The sequence below is a fragment of the Amblyomma maculatum genome, chromosome 10 (assembly GCF_055883805.1).
Source record: "Amblyomma maculatum isolate TAMU_Amacu chromosome 10, ASM5588380v1, whole genome shotgun sequence".
NCBI classification, from domain to species: Eukaryota; Metazoa; Arthropoda; class Arachnida; order Ixodida; family Ixodidae; genus Amblyomma; species Amblyomma maculatum.
In genome coordinates this window covers 40,304,401-40,325,206 of record NC_139353.1, presented here as the reverse complement: position 1 = coordinate 40,325,206, position 20,806 = coordinate 40,304,401, and the positions used below count along the sequence as shown (strand labels likewise).

Here is a 20,806-nt window from a genome sequence, read left to right as displayed (position 1 = left end):
AGCTGTGACAGATTTTCTCTTCTTGGGCGCCAAGATTACCTCGGAAGGAGACTGCAGCCATGAAATTAGGAGACGCCTGCTTCTGGGAAAGAGAGCAATGGTTAGCCTTGACCGCCTAGTAAAGAGCAGAGACATTAGTCTGCCAACCAAGATCCGTATAACCCGTGCTATGGTCTTTCCAGTTGTGATGTATGGATGCGAGAGTTGGACTGTGAAAAAGGCTGACCGCCGAAGAATTGACGCGTTTGAATTGTGGTGCTGGCGAAGACTCTTAAGAGTTCCTTGGACTGCCAGAAGATCAAATCAGTCGATATTGTCGACCATAAACCCTGACTGCTCATTGGAGGGTCAAATTCTAAAGTTAAAGCTCAGCTACTTTGGTCATCTGATGAGAAGAGAGGAGTCGCTGGAGAAAGATTTGATGTTGGGAAAGGTTGAGGGTCGCCGGAGAAGGGGTAGGCAGCGAACGCGATGGTTAGATGGCATTCTCGAGGCATTGCAGATGAAGCTATGTGATGTTAAGATGATAGTGAGAGACCGGAAAGCGTGGCGTGACATGGTCCATAGGGTCACGAAGAGTCGGACACGACTGAACGCCTGAACTGAACTGAATCAAGACAACCCCTTTTGCCTCTCTTCAAAAAAAAAAAAGCTTTCTTGTTTTAAATGGCCCTGGCTTTCAAAGGAGAACACAGGTATGCTGGAAAGACACTACTGCTGGCAGCACATAAAAGCACTTCGGTACAGACAGTACACAAGCTTTTTTTTTCCCCTCTATAAGAAACTGAGATGACTGCGTCCACTTAAGGAAAAACCTAAGCAAGTTTTTCAAAAAGTCTGATATAAAGGGCATAAAAACAAGCTTCCAGAAAACTCTTTACATGTTTTTTGTGAAGAAAAGTATTTGTCACGTATGTATGCATGTGGAAACAGCAAAATAAAATAAATAAGATTGCAAAGGTTCAACCAAGTTTCACGAATATTGGTCATGGGCCGTAGCCGCTGTTGCTGCTACGATCTTGGCTCGCTTTTCTGCGCTCGGTAAGCTTCTCAGCAATCCCATAGCCTGGCTTTTTTTTTGTTAGATAGTCTCAACAGCCTGGCTGGCACTGTTGCGGTCTGGTTCTTTAGCGAGAGGGTGTATGTGTATGATGTATTTAATTAGGTTAAATCAAGCAGCGGTGGCACAGATAGAACTACATGAAGACAACGATGTTCAATGCACAGCGCAAGAGTGTTTCACAGTTGGAACCTGACGAAGACAACAATGTTTACTGCAAAGCACAAAAGTGTGTTAAAGTTTTAAATGAGGCGTGATTAGCTGCGGCGATAACATAGTGCTCTCATGCCTGGCCATGGCAATGAAGACAACGGTGTTTGCTGCACAGCGCGAGATGAAACAAACATGAGTATGTGGCACCACCTGTGGGACGCATGAGGCACTAAGTCCAAGAATAATCCGAAACTCACAAACGAACATAGCAGTGTTAACGCTCAAGTCGTTACAATATTTCCCGACCCATCGTGCTGTAGAATGACTTTACAAAGTATCCACAATGAATGCAGTTTAGTTAAATGACTGCACCAATTTTCTGAGTACCTAAATAGACAGTCCGTAAAGAAGCAATGCAGTTTCACAGCAGCAAACTTAAGGGCCTGTAGTTCTGATCAACGTTTCGCTGTCAAGGTAAATGAACAAGAATGCACCACGAACCCTGTGGAACATCTAGAGACTTTTCGTCTGAGAATGTGGGCAAGCCGTCATCGCTGGCTGCTGGCGAGAAAGGTGCGGCCACAGAACCAGTGGTGTGAAAGTCGCCTCCCAGGGGAAAAATAAGGGGCAGGGGGGCAAGCCAAGTGACCAAGGCCGGGTCTAGGACAACCGCAATTCCCTTGACCTTGAGCACCACATAGCCATTGGCTTCAGCTGTAAGACAGAAGAGAAAGCATCAACACCATCACAACTCCCAAACTGAAACAATTTTGAATCCAGTGCTTTCTTCAAGCTGGTAGCCTGCACGTAGTCTGAAATGTAACTTCACTGTAAAGCACAAATGGCGGCACAAGGTTTTGACTAAGAGCTGGTAGCCAAGTGCCAAGATGCTTTCCCATCTTCCCAACAAGCTAAATAAATTCACGAGGCAGAAAAGGACCCAGTCAAGCATGCTGGGAAATAGTGTAAAGCAAAATCTAAACGATAAAATACTTTGCAGCATATGCAAGCCATATAAATTTATAAGCTGAGCAGCAAAACAGCATTATGCTACATGATAGTGTGTGCTACACTGTATACAGTAACGTCGAACTATAATAACAACAACAACATTCTAACAACCTCGTCCGCCACTGCAGACAAGGTTGGCGTAGGTAAACACCCTCAAGTTTAGGGTTACAAAATATAAAATTATCCCTGAAAGCAGAACACTGGACAGCCACCACTACAGCTCAGTTGGTAGAGTGCAGTGAGTGACATATGGAGGTCGCGGGTTCTGATCCCACTGTTGGAATGTGCAGGAGTTACGGGTGTGCAAATGTTAAAATTTTCTAATATGAATCAAATATGAATATGGGAAAAAACGCCTTCGAATATCACATCGAATATCAAATATGTAAAACGAAAATTTAGAAATTAAGAAATAGCTAACAGTGTTTGTCTCGTTTATTTCAGAATTCGGATGTACTTGCAAATAAAATTAAACTAGAATTGCAAAGCAAAGTATACCCTGCTGAAAAATCCAATATAAATTTTATAAAGGATTCTCTACATCAATTTTTTATACCGGAAGGGGAAACCGGGTGGAGCTGTCATATCGCTGCTGAATACACTAAACTCTCATTAATATCTAGTAATCATCTATCTAGTAGTAGTACTAGTAACAGCCACCAAGCAACAAGAAGTGCAACAGGCTAAAACCCAATCAGGGTTCTTTTTACTAAGGTAAAGTGTTTAGCATGCTTATTTATGTGAAAACAAAAAGAAAGAATTAAATTCTTGCAGCTATGCATCACCTGTATTTAAGCTCCAGTTTAGTGGGACCCTGGCTGTGGCTCGAACCCAGGACTCTTCCACATGACTGAGCTCCCGTTCTACATCACCCTCATGTCTTGCAAACTGGGGGACTTGTGCTGTGTTTTCCGGTGCACGCAGGAGGCATATACTCTTTTCTGAAACAAGGTAAGGAACAAGCCTTTAAAAGAAGTCTGAACATACTTAACAGATGAAAAGAAGGAATGAGAGAAGCCTCAATTTGAGGAAAGTGGGGAAGTTGGCCTTAGTCTTGCTACTCCATATAAGGCTAGTAGAACCCCGCTATTGTGAACTCGATATAGTAAAGTGAAAGTGAAGTCTTAGTTCGTCTTCCACAGACTACTGTACATCTTTTTTTCCCCTTTATAGTAAAAGCATATCAGACAAAAATCGGTTATAGTAAAGTGGGTCTGGCCGCGGCGACATACTTGTCACGAAATGACATCGCCACATGCGCGCGGCACTGCGCGAAAAAAAAAAAAAAAAAATCTTTTTTTTTTTATGTGGCTTTACCAACAGGCTCAACAGCTCTAAGAAGAAGCCAACTTTACACAGGCCATGAGGAAAAGCATGCGGTGTGTAGGAAAAAAAACACAAAGCTGTCTCAAACATTGAAATGCGGCGGAGTGGGCCGTTCAGAAAGTAAAAAAAAATAAAAGTGCATCGAGAAATGGAAAAGAAAAAAAAAACAGCTGACATTTGCAGCACTGTGCGTAGTGAAGCACGAGGCAACAGTGGCAAGAAGTGGAGGCGCGGCGTGTGCGGCTTTGCCGCGCTTGACTGTGACACAAATTTTTGATCTACTGCCTCTTAATGACAGACACAGTGAAAGACGAGGCCGTGTTCATGCAAAGCATTGGTTTTCACACGAAGCCAAACTTGGTTGTATTTGTAGCCACGTTGCCCTAATGCTTATGAGGTACTTTCACAAGTTGTAAACCAAAAATTTTATAACTGAAAGATATAAAATGGCACAGATAGGTGGTTAGAGAAGGATGGAAGATATTTTGGAGTGTTTTTTTTCATAAACCAACAAGGCGTGTTTAGTGAGTAGCCGTTTATTTACCGGGCAGCATTATTAGGGTGATGTCATCACCAGACCCTCATATGGAAAAAGATTTTGGCCGGTCTGGGTGACTAAAGGTCAAATCAGTAGCTCCATATTTACCTTTATCATTAAGTACCACAGAGAGTGAGACGACACTGGCAGAGTGTGTGCATGCGGCAGCATCTTCCGATGAGCTCCAAGAAAGGCCGCCAACAGCCAACTCTATCGTGGAACTTCCTGCATAAGCGTAAAAAAAAAAAGCAAAAAAGAATTCACAATATTACTTTTCCAGTGTAATGGTCAATTACAACATTACATGACACAAACTGTAAACACACACGCAAATGTTGCATCAAAGAATGTTGCTGTCACACACATTAATTAATTGAATTCTCCAGGGCAGACATTCCCACTAGTGAAGAGTCATATATATATATATATATATATTTAAATAATATCAGATACATGCACAAATCACTCCTCTGCAATGGACAAATAAAAGCAAAGCCATCACACATACAATGGAACCAAATGCTTAATTCCATCCATACAATTAAAACTGCTTCATCACCTTTTCAGTCTTTCCATTTCATATTACATGACCTTAGGGAGAAGTGTTCCACCACATTTAAAGTTATGACTTCATTGTAAAAAAAAACACACCACCATTACAGTTCTTCGAATTCATGCTTGAGCTATGTATTTCTGTCTTGAAATAACCACGGCAGGTGTAGAAGCTCTAGAGAAATGCTGTCAGGCACAGGTGGACAAAACTGTAACCCTACTTCACATGGCAGCAGCTCAAAGAGAAAGTATCGAGTGAATTGCATCTGTGTTCTCCCTATTGGACACACTTGTCATAACACAATGGAGTTCCCTGTGCGGCCCACCTTCGTGAACAAGATTTCCAAGCAGAGAAGATGCTCCGAGCGTTGTGGTGACCGCGGGGCCAGAATGCCAGGACAGCGCAACGCCCAGCGCGGCCATTGCACGCTGCTTGCTGGCCGAGAGGCGCAGTGGACCAACCTCGACCGTACTCCACGACCGGGCAAGGCTTTGTGGACCGTGCGCCAAGAAGGTGGGGCAGGCAACACAGTGCGCGGTCAATGTGGCCCAAGTCGGGTCCAAAAGCACGGCTCGAGCTGGCGGACGAGCCGACGCCTTGTTAGACGCTGCCGCCAAATCCACAGCCAGGCCCCACAGCTGAAAAAGACGAATAAAATCAACCTTTTTCTACCTTTAATATATGAAAAACCTTTGTTTTGCCTAATTCCAAGCACTTAAGACCAATACCTACAGTGAAGCAGAGCAGCCTCAGCCTTAATAAGAATAAAGAGATGGGCATTTGACAAAAAAAAAGTGTACAAGAGCAGCAGTAATAGTTATATCCTTCTTAGGATATCTGCCAAAGACAAATGGTACGGATGGTGTACATAAACAAAGTCGTGATATAGAGGTGCACTCAGTGAATAGCTTGAGGTGCAGTTAGAGGCAGTACCAACACCAGAACTCCTGTTACATAAACATGGTAGCAATGAAAGACAAACTTAAAAAGAAACAAATGAGTTAGAGTAAAAGGCAGCGATCGCACCATTAAACTATCACTTGGTGGGATGAACACACCTATACTAACACAGCTGGCATCGTAATGGACAAACAAGTGCCACACATCTGTGACGGAACGTTCAGAGTTGCTATCCTGCAGTTCTCGCACAACCTGTATGTGTTGTTCAGCAAAAGCTTTATCCCGTTCATCAGTGCATTGAGTTATTTATACATGTAACCAATTAGGTTAATTAGGCAATTTGCAGAAAAAGTTGCTCACAAAGTCCTAATTATAATCAGTCACTAACACCGCAATTTTCTACTACAGTCAAACCCACTTATAACAATATTGAAGTGCCATGAAAATACCATTGTGATAACAGATAATTGTTGTAAACAGGGTTAAGCAGAAAAGCAAAGAAAACTGCACAAATTTGAGAAAGTTTAAGGAGGGGAAAGTGGCTCACACTTTACACTTATTGCCAGGCAGAAACCCGTAATCAGTCAGTTTTGACTGCCTCCTGGCAACCTTGTTGTCGTCTTTCTGCAAGGCGTCCAACTGCTGCAAGTAGCCGAGTGAAAGATTTTAGAAGAAATGGCACAAAAATGATCATTCTTAGTGTTCTCCGGTGTGGTTCGGCTAGATGTGACGGTTACTATAACCGATAATCTAATATGAGAGCAATGCTATATGTTGGTTGTTTTACTATACATGAGCTGACGGTGCCGCGGTTGTTTACTGCTATATCCGGTATATTGTTCAACGTGGTATTGTTCTAAGTGGGTTTTACTGTATTTGGATGCCTCCATCCTTATATCATATTTTTTATCGAGATACATACAGATGGCAACTAATGTTATGAGAGATTTTTTTAGTAATCATCTCTTTTCTGCACCTAAAATCCCATGAGTCATGTAATCAGATGAGGTCACCCCTACCTTAGCTTGTGTATGGGAGAAGCACTGCTGCCTGACTGCTTCAGGCAGCATCCCTTCGTCCATGGCCAGGAGGGACGTCATCCTTCTTGGATACATGGGCTTCGATAGCGAGATGTCTAGGCACTCGAGCTGAAGCTCCAGCAGAGGCAGGCAGGAGCTAGGCAGGGCGCTGGATTGGTTCAGTTCCTCTCGCGAGTACTGAGCAAAAAATAAACACGCAATTCAAGAACAGTAAGTATACACATAGCAAAATGGCAAGCCATTCTATCACTTGTCGCAAGGCACGGTCCAGTGAATTACACCCTAAAGAAAAAGTCAAGAAAAAGTTACTTATGCCACAACCTCCTCTCCTTCTAGTGTTGATTCTATTTGTGATTTGTGGTCTAAGATGTGAAAATATATACCGCTGACTATTCAAGTCCGGCTACACTTGTGGTCTAGCTTGATTGCAAGCATTGAAGGGATACCATATCAAATTCTATTGCGTGTTTTCTGCCCTAATGACACGCAGGATGCTGCTACACGTGGATCATCATGCGGTATTCGCCTAATACCCTTCACTCTTCCAGCACCGCTCCACTGTATTGGTGCACTGGTTAGCGCACTCAACTACTGTGCCCAAGGATGTGGGATCAAATCCCAGTCGCGGCGGCCGCTTTTCGGTGGCGACAACAAGCCAGGCGCTCATGTGCTGTACAACTTCAGTGCACGTTAAAGAACCCCAGGTGGTCTAAATTTCCGGAGCCCTCCACTACGGTGTCTTTTGTAGCCCGAGTCACTTTGTGACATTAAACCCCATTAAACCAAACCAAACCAATCTTCCAGCACCGTGAAAAACAGAGAATTCTGAGGAATCTTGGAAAAAGCGTTTTTATAAAAGCAACGTTTAAACAACTTTCGTGTAATACATACGAAGATATAGCTACCTAAATGCACTTCCAAATATATGAACACTATTTACTTAAGTCTTATAAATAACATCAAAAGAATACATTTCACTACAGAATTTCGGGAAAACATAAAATGCTGAAAAGGCATTAATATAAAAATTAGAAACAATAATAAAGAATTTTCAGAATACACAAGGGGTGCTACAATGCCTCTTCTTATTTTTGAAGCTCATCCTTTACGTATTAATGGTTCTGAGACAACCAAGTAAGACAAGCAATTCTAAAGGGTCCTGGAAGAACTTTCTTTATTAAACAGAATATTTAAACGGGTCTGCTACAATTTGTGCTAAAATGCAGCCATTTAGGTTGTCTTTCAAATACAAAAAGTTTTTTTGTTTAACTTCATGCATAAAAGAGAAAACCCTTGCTATGTGAACTTCCCTCCCAAAAAACACACAAAAATAAGGAATGCATAAATATCAAAATAAAACACAACAATAAAAGCAATCCAGCTAGGCTGACTCTTTTATTAGTCATAAAAATGTGGTGTGCCAATGTGCACATTTCTTGTTTTTACTACTGTTAGGAAGCAGTGGTTACATTTCGGCTCCTCCAGTGGTTGTTGCAAGTCTGACGTACCCGATCTTAAAGCTAAATTCGCAAAATGCATTGAAACCAAATTACCAAGAACCTAACATGACATGTGCTCAACTCAAATTTGAAAACGTACTGTTCTTATAGTGCCAACATTGCTAAATTGCTAAAAACGTTCATTTTCAGCTTGGTCTTCCTCTGCTCAAAGCAAGCCTCGCAAGTTTTGCGTTGTTGAAATTATCATGATTTGCGACTGGCATGCTTTGCAGCACGTTTTGCACACGGTGGTGGGGCGTGATGTAGTTTGCCACTAAAATTGAAAATCGACTCTAGGAACTGTTCTCTGGGATCTATGTGCTCAAACCTCACTCAACTACCTTGCCGGGGTCTGGAAATTTCTGACTGCAGCAGAAAATTCTGAAAAAGAACTGGCTGCTCTTACTGGAATAAAGAACTTTGTTCTGAATGCACATGTAAAAAAGAAGCAATCAACAATTCATGATTTCTTCAAACGGTCTAGTCAGCCATAGATTTCCAATAAACTTGTTCTGGATCCTTCACCTCTGCTGTTTTTATTGTGTAATAAAAGAGTAGAAGTGCTTAAAATGTGATTTAAGTGGATACTTAATTATAATGTGCACTGTAATCTTGCTCAGAGTCATATATGCGAGAACTTCCGATAATTCAAACTTCTGATAATTCAAACAAAATCCTGGGATCCCTTCAAGTTTGAATTAATGAGAGTCTACTGTATGAATGCCATGTGCTAAAGTAATGTGGATGAGATATCCAGAATGATGTACAGGGTCGCCCACTCTTAGTGAGAACAAGAATGATCTCCTCACAGAACCGATGCGATTAGACCACGCATTGAAACAAAGTTGGTAACTATACAAAGCACTGCCTTGGGGTCGCTTTGAGCCTGCACCATGTTTCTTCGACGTGCAGTCACCTCGAAAGCAATGGCACTTTGAAGGAAGCATGCTTGTTCACATTAAGAGTGGACGACCCTGTACATGGTACTTTCTCCATGTGGTTAGCCCCACTGCACAAGGAGTGATTCAGAGCTCCTCTAAGCAACAAACTAGTGCCTCAAAAAAAAAAAAAGAAGACATGCATCGTAATCTCCTTAAGAGTCGCTGTCGCATGCTTTATATACTTATGATGAGATTAAGAAAAAGGTAACTGGCCTGTGTGACCCAGTACAAAAATAATTTGCGGAAATGAAATCAGCAGTGCAGAGATAAAGTGCCATGGAGGCTCTTACTCGACGGAGCACAGACTTCTGTCGCGGGCTGTCTCCGGTCGAATGTGTAGCCGGGCAGAGTCGTATCCGAGGCTTCAGTATGGCCAGACGATAGGTGCGGCTGGGAACAAACTGGCAGAGGCTCTCCAGCTGCTCTTCACTTGGCAGGGCCAGTGGGAATGGCAGGGGTGCTGAAAGTACAGAGACATCCACAAATTTCTTCACTTAAGAAGTATTCGTTTAATGGCCGTTCACAAAACATTGCAAACAATTATGGGGGACACTTAAGCTTTGCCTTTAAGGGTATGACGTGAAAGCGTAGACTACCACCCCAAATATTAAGCCCCACTTTAACAAAGCCGTATGAATGTGCCTTAGTGGCCTATGGGGATAAAGTGAATACATGGGTCCTGGAAGGCTGATTCTGATATCACCCTCCTATATGAAAGGAGAGAACCGAATCGGAAGCTCCTACCAAACGTAGTGTCAGGCAACCCTACATCCAGTTAGTACTAAGCCATGTCAGCTGCCGGCTACTGCCTGCCAGCGTCATCCAAGCTCGTAGTTTTTCACTCATAATGCCAACGCCGGCGGAGGACAGCCGATGCCAGATTTTCGTTAAAAGGGGCCTTTAACGCTACTGTCATGGGTTACCACATCAAAAAAAAGACTGCATAGGTCAGACATTATTTGTACTATCGTAATGCTCTGCATTGTGAACTAGCCCTTCACTGATGGCCGAGTGAACATTGGTTACAACAGCTTGCTGTGAAATGCAAAGCACGTGAACAAATGTAGCTCAACAAAGACAGTCTAAGCATATATATATATATATATATATGTATAATTAAACGTGTTCATCCCCGAAAGCAGGAGTCAAAGAATGTCACAAAAATTCACAAACAGCAGTTTGTATGTTTGGATCATAACTAAAACTCAACATTTACAGGTGCCTAGCAGAAATAAGGCTTACACACACCCAGTAATTACAACCAAACAAATTTGACAACATACAAGAACATCCATACTTTATCATAAATCTTTTCATGGATGCAACATTTCCACCCTAACCTAATTGCACTCAGCGACCAAGGTTCCAATTACACCTTATGTTAAAATCTGCTAGCAGTTCAAATTCTACAGAAACATAAAATTAATTCGTACAGCCCAGAAGCATCAGTCTCAAAAGAATGACTATGTCCATGTCATAAGTTACAAGGGCTACCACTGACTAAGAAACTTTGTTGGTTACCAATATTAAGGTTACAATGCAGAATGCTGATGCATACATACATGACTATAAGAAAAAAATTAGCTGTCGTTCAGCTTGTAGTTAAACCTGCAGTTACGCGAGAGCTGTTTGCATGGCTATGCTTAGGTTCGGCCTGAAAGTAAAGATATGGCTTTTGCACATACTGTAGTAGTTTACTCTATGGCTTCAGCTTTATTTATGTGATGGGGGCCCTTTTGGCCTCTAAAGTGCGATGAGGCAAAAGCCTCTATTGCGCGGTGGTCCGAAGCCCTCCACTACGGCATATCTTTCTTTCTGTTTTCCCTCCCACCTTCGCGATGACGTGCTAGTGTAAGCTACCAGACAAAATATAAAGCCTCGCTTTAACCGAGCTGTATGAGCGTGCCTGCGTGGCATAGGAATAACGTGAATGCAAGGGTTTTGGCAGACTGATTCTGATGCCACCCTCCCACATGAAAGGAGAGGCCTGAGTTGGCAGCTCCTGCCAAACATAATGACAGGAAGCCCTACGTCCAGTTAGTGCTTGGCCATGTCAGCTGCTAGCTGCCGCCTCCCACGACTTCTTCTTCTTCTTTCTTCGCTCTTCGGACAGGCACTAAACAGGCACGGCGATATTGGCAAGACTGTGGCCAATGTAGCTCTCACTACAAAACTAAAGCAAACCAAAGCACACAAGAGGTGGCAAGCATACCAATTTCTTCCTGTCCATAGGTAGGCCTTGGGGGTCCATTTGTAATGCACTCCAATATCCACTGAACACGATGCACAGTTCCACTCGTGATGTCAGCAACGAGGGGGCCAATCACAGAGCGGCATAGTGAGCGCTCCACCCAATTGGAAGTCTCGAGGAAAGTAGCAGTGCAGGGTTCATCCGTTTCACTAGAATCTAATGGAATAACAACAGAATGGTATAATACTGAAGCCAGAAAAATAACAAGCAGTGGTCTCGTTATGTTACAGAGCTGCACATGATCTTGTCTATGAGGTACACAAAAAGCGATGTAGTAAAGGATAACTGGAATTTAGCATGCTCTTTTTTTTTAGTCTGATTACTTGTCACAGTACGTCACGTTAAGTTTGCTGATATTATTGGGATAATATCACTATATTCGGGGACAACCTTCTTTAGCTAGGTGGTGATAGTTACAGAGTCAAAACATATCGGATCACTCCACAGCAGATTATAGTCCCTGAAGGAATTTTGCTGGCCTTGCTCTGGAATATTATCCCTGTATGGAATTGTTAACATCATTAGATCATGATTATATTACAATACTAGCGAGTACAGCACGAGTATAGTACGCCATGCACATATCAATAGCTGCAATGCCTGTCGGCAATCCCAAGATGCATAGGCAAGCTTCGTCTACTACGTCTCCTCGCCGGTTTCAGTATGCTTTTGCAATTGAATTTTCGCTGACCTCGTATGTCCTGTATGCTACTGATTAGTCCCGGATCTATGCTCACATAGACCTTCATTTGCATAAAAGAATACATTTCTGCGTATCTGGCTGTTTGAAAACTATTATTTAAATTTAAACCGTAGCAGGGGGCGGCAGAAAGTTAGGTGGGCGGATGAGATTAAGAAGTTCGCAGGGGTCAAGTGGATGCAGCTAGCACAGAACCGGGTTAAGTGGAGAAATATGGGAGAGGCCTTCGCCCTGCAGTGGGTATAATCAGGCTGATGACGATGATGATGATTTAAATTTCATGAGAGAAATGAAATCCCCAAACCATAACTGAGGCCAGACATGCCTTAATTACTTGGCATGGTAACACAGTAACAAAAGCTCCTCCCCACTGTAGCATTGGTTGCACACTCACAGAACTATTGCTACCACCCCCAAGTCAGCTTCTTAATACACTATAAGCATCTCTTTCATGCAGTGATTTCAACACGAACTAATCCCACTTCACCCAAATGTTAAGCCTGCTCTAGTAGATGTACGGGTGCCCCAAACATAAAACAGAGCAAGAGTTTGTAGAAAAATTGTGCTATTTAGCCACGAGCACCATATGGTGCACTTAAAAGGTGTACAGCAATGGTCAGCTAAATATGCCATATGTACCCATGATGTATAAACATTCAATAGGAAGTGCACCTCAATAAAGGATTTTCACCATTTCACCATTTGCATGTTAAGATTTATTTTTGGGGCACCTAGAAGCAATGGAACATGATGAACTGCACTAAAACGGGCATGAACATACTACAAAAGGAATGAGCCCATTTCAGCAGAAAAAAAAAGGATAAGGTAATGCAAGAAAACATAATGCCACAGCATGATTTACTTACAATTTACAAAATGGGGTTATCGGGTCAGGCGTCAAAGCTTGAATCAGAGCTAGACAAGGATGTAATACTGCCACAACACTGTACAATTTTGGGGGTGCAAATGAGACCTGTACTTTGCCCACTTTGGCTCAGCGGTGTCCCATTATTCTTCACCCTTTAAAATGACGATATTTGCACACAGATAAAATTGTACAAGAAAAAGACTGCTTCTGAAACAGCACACCAACATATGCTACCTTAGAGACAATCTAACTAGGGTTCAATGCACTCAGTGACGTGCTTTTCACTAACTCCTTATTCAAACTCTTTTTACAAACGCCTCCTACTTCATCAAGCAGCAAAATGTGCCACTCGGTATTCAATTATCTTTTCGCTTGTGTGCTTTGTTTGTATATAAAGACAAAAAAAAGAAAAAAGAAAACCATGTTAAAGCATGTCCAGTCCTTTCCTGTGCTATCACACAACAAACATTCTGCTTCAGAGCCTCGATTTTCCGCCTAAGTGTCACAATCTGTGACAATAACAGCGCTTGCAACTCAGAAGCAGTGTCTTTATTGAGTGCTTCTAGTACAGCTGATCACTGATGTATTGAGCCCGAAGGGAATCGTGAAATAGTTTCTATACACAAAACGTGGCAACAGGCAAGCTTATTTATAAACCAGAAACATGAATGCAGTGCACATATGATAGCAGCATGCTTCGTGTTGTTATACTGGCAACAAACTGCTCACTGGGGGTCGCTAAGCCTAGCTCACTTCACGTTGCATGAGAGCCGTTGCAACCATTCGGTTAGGTAAGCTGGCTTTTCAACGGGTGTACTGAATGCCGGTTTCACTGCATGGCAGAAGTGGTTCATTAAAAGCAAATCCGTCAGGCCGAAAACCACCCTTGAGCACACCACCTGATGTTCACTTTGCCACACAGTTTTACGACGCTAACACTGTCAGCTGGTGTCTAAGGCAGTAAACCTGACCCAGCTTTGTGGGCAAAAAGTGATTGCGGAAGTGCCAATAAAAGAAGTGCTCCTTGCAGGGGTACGATGCACAGCTCAATATATTGAATGCTGTGTTGAATGAGGGTCCGAAACACACAATCAATATTGCTATACTCACACTTGGGATTTTTACGGCATACTCTGAAAACACGATATAAGCAATAATTCGATACATTGTGGTTCAATATATCTGTGATCCCTGCACAGTTGATTTCTTGAAATATGCACAGAAGTGAAACCCAGCGGTGTAAGTGATGTTGCACATACGCTTAGATGGGTAAAGTCAGAGGAAGCGGAGGAGGACACCCACCATCCCAGTCCTCGGGTACCTGCAACTCATACAGGTAGTCCATGCAGAGTGCTGGGAAGCGTTCAGCCATGGCCAGCTCAGTGAGCCGTTCCACATGTGCGTCCATTCCAGGCTCAGGTTCACGGCTTTGGCCAGAGTTTTCAGGTGCGAGTGGGTCGAAGAGTGAGCCCGTTAGGTGGTTGTAGGTGTGGCCACCAGTGGTGACCCCAGCCCTCAGGTACATGTTTGCACCCTGCAAGGGAGTTGAACAAAGACTAAATGTTTGGCAAGGACGTATGCGTCTCAGTATTGACTTGTTTTCAACTTTTCTGTGTTTCACAGCCGTCCCTGCATGTTTCATCCATCGATCATAATCTAGTGTGCTGCACACTGCTTTGTGCCCGTAAAACTCTCATCGAATCTTCAATTTAGTGTACAAGCCATACCTATGTAATCCTACATTGGATAAAACTTATCTATGTCTTTTGAGTTATTGTATCAATTACAATGCTGAGTCACAATGTTTTATTCGTGTGTCATTCACTCATCAGTAGAAAGGCCTTGCTAGTCACACAGAATGTGCCATACACATATTCTTCAACTGTGTTCTCTTATATGCTAATGCAAAAAAGCCAGCACTAAACTTTCATGTAAATCGAACATAAACTCGTATAGTATTTCATCCAATGGGGATTTTTATGTCATGCATAAGTTTTAATCCAGATGCCCTAGCCATGTCCATGCTCTTAAACTGAGCCTCACAAGCACTCAGCCACTAAAACGTTAGTGCCACAGAACAATCCCTAGACCCTATACATCCCTTAATCTCTAAAGTACCTAGTGTGAGCTGCAAGGCACACCTTAGACCTGCCGCTGTGTCGTGCTGATTCGTCAAATCCGCAGGCGCACCGCTCCAATCCCGAGACTGCCGCACCCGTGATTCCCACTTGCAGGTGTACCCAGGTGAGCCCCTGGAGCGCCATCTCATACGTGGTGCCGTGCAACTCCAGTTGAAGTAGCGGTCGCCCTTGCATGTTCTGTCGACGTGATGAAGAGGCCCTGCCCAGTGAAGAGTCTTCCCTCGTCGTCTGAAAAAATGACTCAATATAAGGCGTCAATTTTTCTCCAGGCGGCTGTAGAGTTGTTCCGAGAAAAACTTTATGAGACCTTGGAAATTTATTACACTAATTATAAATTTGAATTCAGTGGCTGAAACATAAAATTTCTCCAAAGCACATATGGTTAACTCTCAATATTCCAAACATAAACAGAACTAACAAACTGTTGGAGTTAAATGGTTTCAAATTACCAGGAGGCTTCCAATTGCACTTGGCGTTAACTACGTCAAAGAACCAGTTAAAGACGGTGCATGTGTTGTCGCCCCTTCAGTCCCCATTCTTTTTGCTGCTTTCGTTCGATTACCAGTTGAAATCAAACTGGAACTTTGGATAGAGCATGTTTAATTTATGACACTCTATTGTAAGCAGAAAAAGCGAACCAGTAATGAGGCAAGCACACTTGACAGCAACATGCAGAATCTACTCTGTCTTCTTCTTCTTCTTTTTTTTTTTTTTTACAACCATGTTGCCTTTTTACTGCATTCACATTTGATGACGTCCTTGCCAGCTCACCTTGAAGACGCAGGTGGCCTTAGCCACGTAACAGCCCATGTGGTAAAGCGTTGGCCAGCCAGAGTCCACCAAAGTGGGGTCACCCACTCCATCGTCGACCCCTGTCATCTCTTCTTCCCAGGTGGGGAGGATCTGTGGCACCATGGACCACGCCCATGCGCCCCAGCCCTGTTCATCAGAGGCAGCGCTTCCTTCGCCTGTTGGCGAAAATTCGACAAGGCAAATGTATCAGACTCTCGTTCAGCAGCGCCATAACGAAAGAACTCTCAAACTTCTCACTTTTTTATTCAGCGAAAATGTAAGAGCTGCTCTCCCATTCAATGTGCCAACGGTACAACAAACGGTGTGACAAATGATAACACCAATGATATGACAACTTGACGCAAGACTCACCAGCAGCTGTTGCACCGGAAGACACCCAAGATGCAGGGGCCTGCGGCTGGTCGGTTGGCGAGGGGGCATCGCGCAGCTCTTCACTGGGGTTGCAAGCGAGGCGGCCATAGTACAGCGCCAGACAGAGCTCTAGGAGCCGCACAAACAGAGGCAGCTGCTGATCAGTCAATGATAGGTCCAGCCGCTCGCATGAGATGTGGAAGCGCAGGGCAGTAGGATGACCGCTTCCGTCATAGCGCATGTGTAACCGCCCCATCACAAAGCACCGGTACAGTAGGGGCTCCTGGTAAGCCTCAATCTTGCCACTGGCATCGCGCTAAATGGAAGAAATGGGACATCAAGTGAGGTTTCGGCAGCCGTGAGCATTACCACGGAAAAAGGGAATAAGCAGATGAAGTACTACAGAGGTCAGACATTAGTGCCAAGGTCACTGCAATGGCCGCTGTATGTCTACCAATGTACTCCGCAAGCAAAAGCACATCAAGCTGATTACAGTAGTCCATCAGCTCATGATGCACTGCAGTGCCCGAGTATAAAAATATAATGACACAGTTGTGCTTCTTCTCCATCCTCATTGTTGTCATCACCACCCATGTTGAACTAAGTGCAAATAATGATAATGAAAACAAGGAATAATGATGAACTTCTCTTGGCACTATAGTGCACCATTTCAGGTTTCATCGCAAATGATACAAGAGCAAGCAGATGTGCCTAATCTACATACACAAGTGTTGCACATTTTTCGTATTAAATTTTTAAGTATAGTAATTCACCACTCTGTGCATGCGCACCGCCCCCCTCTCGAGTTCCACTGTCTGAAAACAGACAACCAGCTTCTACTGCACATGCTCTGTCCATGTTAGCGACAATTGCAAGTCACAATTGGCAACCGCTGTCAACCATGCTTACCACCTTACAAGCACATTTCACGCTTTGTGCAATCGGACCACATTGCAGCACAAATTTGCATTTGTTTTCAACTAGCTTTTTTTCGATAACAAAATAATTTTTGTGCATTTCCTAGCATAGCATGTGCCACATCTTATGAAGAAGGAGAAGTAAAAGACCATGCAAGCAAAGGTACACGTATCGATCAGCAAAGCTAATGGTAACGCATACCACGCACCTTGTCTAGGCAAATAGTGACGTCCTCCATGGAGACAAGCTTACGCAGTACGGGGTCTTCGGCAGCCAGCTGAGCAAATGCTGGTTGCCAAGAAGCGTCGGCAGACGCCACTTCAACAGCTTTGACATTGAGTGAGAGGACGAGGTCTTCTTCTGCATACTTGAGGATGACATTGTTGAGCACAATCGTTATGTTGTGCAACACACGTTGCAAAAGGCCTCCAAGGTAGCCTCCTGGAGGCTGGGCGTATGTCTGGGAAGAGCTCCCGCCATCAGGGCTGATGGCACGGGCCGAACTGCAGAAAAATCATAATGCATGCTAGTGTGCCCACATGTTTTATTAAATGTTCACAAGCTCAGTCAACTGTGCAGTCCACAATGTTTTCTTAATTATGCTTATCATCAACTGTGCCTCTTTTGAGTGTGACTCACTTCCCTTCTTGTTTAAATCAGGCATAGTTAGTGCTGTAAGTTTCAGAGTACAGTTGCTAGAATACCTCTAAGAAAGCAACAACTTGGCCTAATTGGTTTTACCCCATGGTGCTTTCATAATAATAATAATAAATTGGTTAACAAGAAAGGAAAGGCGCGGTATCTGTCACACTTGTTCTGTAGACACCTGAACCTCACTGTAAGAGAAGGGAGGAAGGTGGGAGTGAAAGTGGAAAGAGAAAGGGAAGCTGCAGTGGAGGGCTCTGTATTCATTTCGACCACCTGGGGATCTTTAATGCACTGACATCTCACAGGACAGCTGCCTTCAACACGATAAATTCTTTAGGATAGATATGAAACAAATTAGACACAGACAAGATGCTTTGTCTTGTCTGTGTTCAATTAGTTTTGAATCGTAAAAACTTTAGTGCTCCGAAATTAGCCTACATCTGTTTCTCAATTGTGCACAGCATTTGCACAGTTCTTAATGTAACAGTATTAATCCTCAAACCTCCTGCCCCCTTTCCATTCCTCCACATTGCTTAAGGAGACACCAACTTCGCCAGGTTTCTATACTTCCCGAGGATGATGCCCGCTTGTGCAATGAGTTCCATCATAATATAGAAATCCCTCTATTAGACCCAGAATCCCTATTTTATGCATTTTTCTCCCTTCTACCAGCTTTAAAACTGTGGCAGCTAGGAATGGAAGTGAAACAATTTTGACTCCGAATTCCCTAAATTTTTGTGAAAATTCTCTTTCTGCCAAACTTTACCAAACTTCCTTTGAAAAGAGAAAAAAAAACTACTCAAAAGAAACACCACTGCTCCTGTGCACCTGCAATATAGGCTTCTCCGTTGACTGTAGTGAGCTACAGTCATGTAGACCTCAGGTATGCATGCTTGTTGGTATTCTGACATCGCAGGTCTTCTCTTGCACAGCTTGCTGATGCAGCAGCAACATCGTAATTCAATTATGGCAACGATAAGGAGGTTAATCCCTCTTTATCCCAAGTAAAGCTTAATTACAGACTCAATCTCAAGCTTAATCCCAGTAAAGCAGTAGTGTTGCACATGTGTATTCAATCGCCTTCTTGCCAGTTCATACAAACATTAGGATCTCTTTCTCCTAGATAAAATTGTTTTCAACACTAATTATTTTAAATTGTCATGGTAAAAACCATGCCCAACCCCTGTAGAGGCACAATTCCGCTCATTCTGTTCACCTTATTGAGACATAGCTCAGGTTAACGAATGAGCAAATAATGTAAAACAAATTTAAGCTTGCAGCCAACCAAATTTAGATGGCAAAATATAGGTCAACCTTTGTATATTTAGTTATCATGCAATAGGTGCACAGGATCAGACACCAAGCATAATTACGGCTCCCTCGAATAACGCTCCAGACACACTGCCAACAAAGGGTGCACAAAGAACCCCTAGACATGAATAAAAGGTTACCTAAGTGAATGGCCCTGTACAGGCCTGTGATGTCATCTCTTAAACAAAGCATAGTCAAATATGAATGCACGACTCACTACGTCATCAACTTTAAAATTGCCGCCCAATGTTGGAACATTGTGAAGAAAGCAGTAATCAGTTCCATTTTGTTTGCGCACTACACATCATACCTAAATGCGCACTTCGCACTAACCTTAGCATAATAATTCTCAAATAACCTAATTTGAAAGGATGTGCTGCTTAGGTGTATAGAACTGAGTCAAAGAAACGGACATAGATGCTTAACGTCTATGTCTGTTTCTTTGACTCAATTCTGTACACTTAAGCAACGCATCGTTTCAAATTATGTTTTTCCAATGAGCCCAGTCCCAAGTACTTCTTAAATAACCTGCCCGGTACTGTAATTTAAATGTTCATGATGAGCCAGGTTTCAATGCTCTGCTAAAGATGTTCTTGGCCCAATAAAATAAAAATGTGACACACCTTGTTCGCCGGAACCGAGCTGCTGATGGTGCAGAAGACATGGAGGACGAAGAGGAGCTGCCCGATGACTCGCCCAGCCGCAGGACGCACTCGATGGTGTTGATGGTGATGACAACGGGCTCGGAAGTGAGCTTGGTCCATGGCACGTGGATGCGCAGTTCATGAATGTGGCCATTGACGAGGCGGAAAGGAAGCCGCAGCTCCTGCTCCAACGCCTCAAGTCTGAGGTCCAAGTTGCTGAAGACAGCATCGCCACCCCACAGTGAAAGCTAGGGGGTCAAAGATATGCAGGTTGACAATGGTTATATATGTTATCCGTTTACGGAAGCAATAACACGTGAGATATGAAGGATGCTATGTACAGTAGAAGGCTTTGGATTAATTTACACTGATCACATAGCACGTGGGTGTTTTTGCTTTAGCTTTCATTAAAATGCAGTTGCTGCAGCAGCGATTCGATCCGGTCACCACAGCCACCAGGTTAACTGTGGCAGGCACTTTCAGGAACCAGCAGGACGTCCCATCATGCATCATTGATTACAATGCACAAGGTAACAGAATTAAATCTGTAACACAGGTTGCATTGTTTTGGACTACAAACGATAAATATAATATATGAATGCCACAGGCAGTTCAGCAGTTGAAAAACTGAAACAAGGAGTGAAGCTAGGCTGAATGCAACGCCTTCAGCCGACTGCGCCCGTTGCCACTTTCTGCTAGTACCCAAAGCTTAGGAGGAGGAAAAACCTTTTATGTAATCAATGTTAGGTTGAAGTGCATGGCTTTCCTTGGGTGATGTCCTCAGTCGAGGATTCACTACCCTGCATGGTCACTCGATCAGCTGTTTCTGGTCTTTCAAGTCTGAGCTGAACAAAGCAGTTTTCCAAGAGAAGAAAGCGGGGTGGAGAATGGGTGACTGGTGACTTTATGCTCACAGTTGACCCCTGAGAGCACCTAGTGAATGGCAGAACCATCAAACATGTAATGCATGGAGAAAGTAATACAGTTTTACCATGCCATGAGCAGCGGTTGAACTTTTCAGTGTTTGTTTCCTGAAAATTTAGTGGACATTTTACACTGTTTATTTCCAAGTGCAGCACTCTTTTTTTCTCCTTTTCTTTTGTGACTAATGCAGCATTCCTGTGAGGTCAAAAGTCATTT

At 43.2% G+C, this 20,806-nt stretch overlaps 1 protein-coding gene across 1 annotated transcript in view; it reads right to left on the bottom strand.

Annotated features, from left to right (window-relative positions):
- Positions 1-20,806, bottom strand: part of Vps13B (vacuolar protein sorting 13B) — a 105,343-nt gene that overhangs the window by 82,027 nt on the left and 2,510 nt on the right. Inside the window, exons 3-15 of the mRNA XM_084582551.1 lie at positions 19,646-19,914; positions 17,272-17,566; positions 16,146-16,461; positions 15,753-15,949; positions 14,982-15,209; positions 14,143-14,374; positions 11,234-11,428; positions 9,312-9,481; positions 6,561-6,758; positions 4,967-5,279; positions 4,197-4,313; positions 3,010-3,165; positions 1,715-1,927 (exon numbers count right to left, since the gene is read on the bottom strand). Coding sequence (XP_084438677.1) covers positions 1,715-1,927; positions 3,010-3,165; positions 4,197-4,313; positions 4,967-5,279; positions 6,561-6,758; positions 9,312-9,481; positions 11,234-11,428; positions 14,143-14,374; positions 14,982-15,209; positions 15,753-15,949; positions 16,146-16,461; positions 17,272-17,566; positions 19,646-19,914 — 2,899 coding nt within the window. The remainder of the gene's footprint in view (positions 1-1,714; positions 1,928-3,009; positions 3,166-4,196; positions 4,314-4,966; positions 5,280-6,560; positions 6,759-9,311; positions 9,482-11,233; positions 11,429-14,142; positions 14,375-14,981; positions 15,210-15,752; positions 15,950-16,145; positions 16,462-17,271; positions 17,567-19,645; positions 19,915-20,806) is intronic.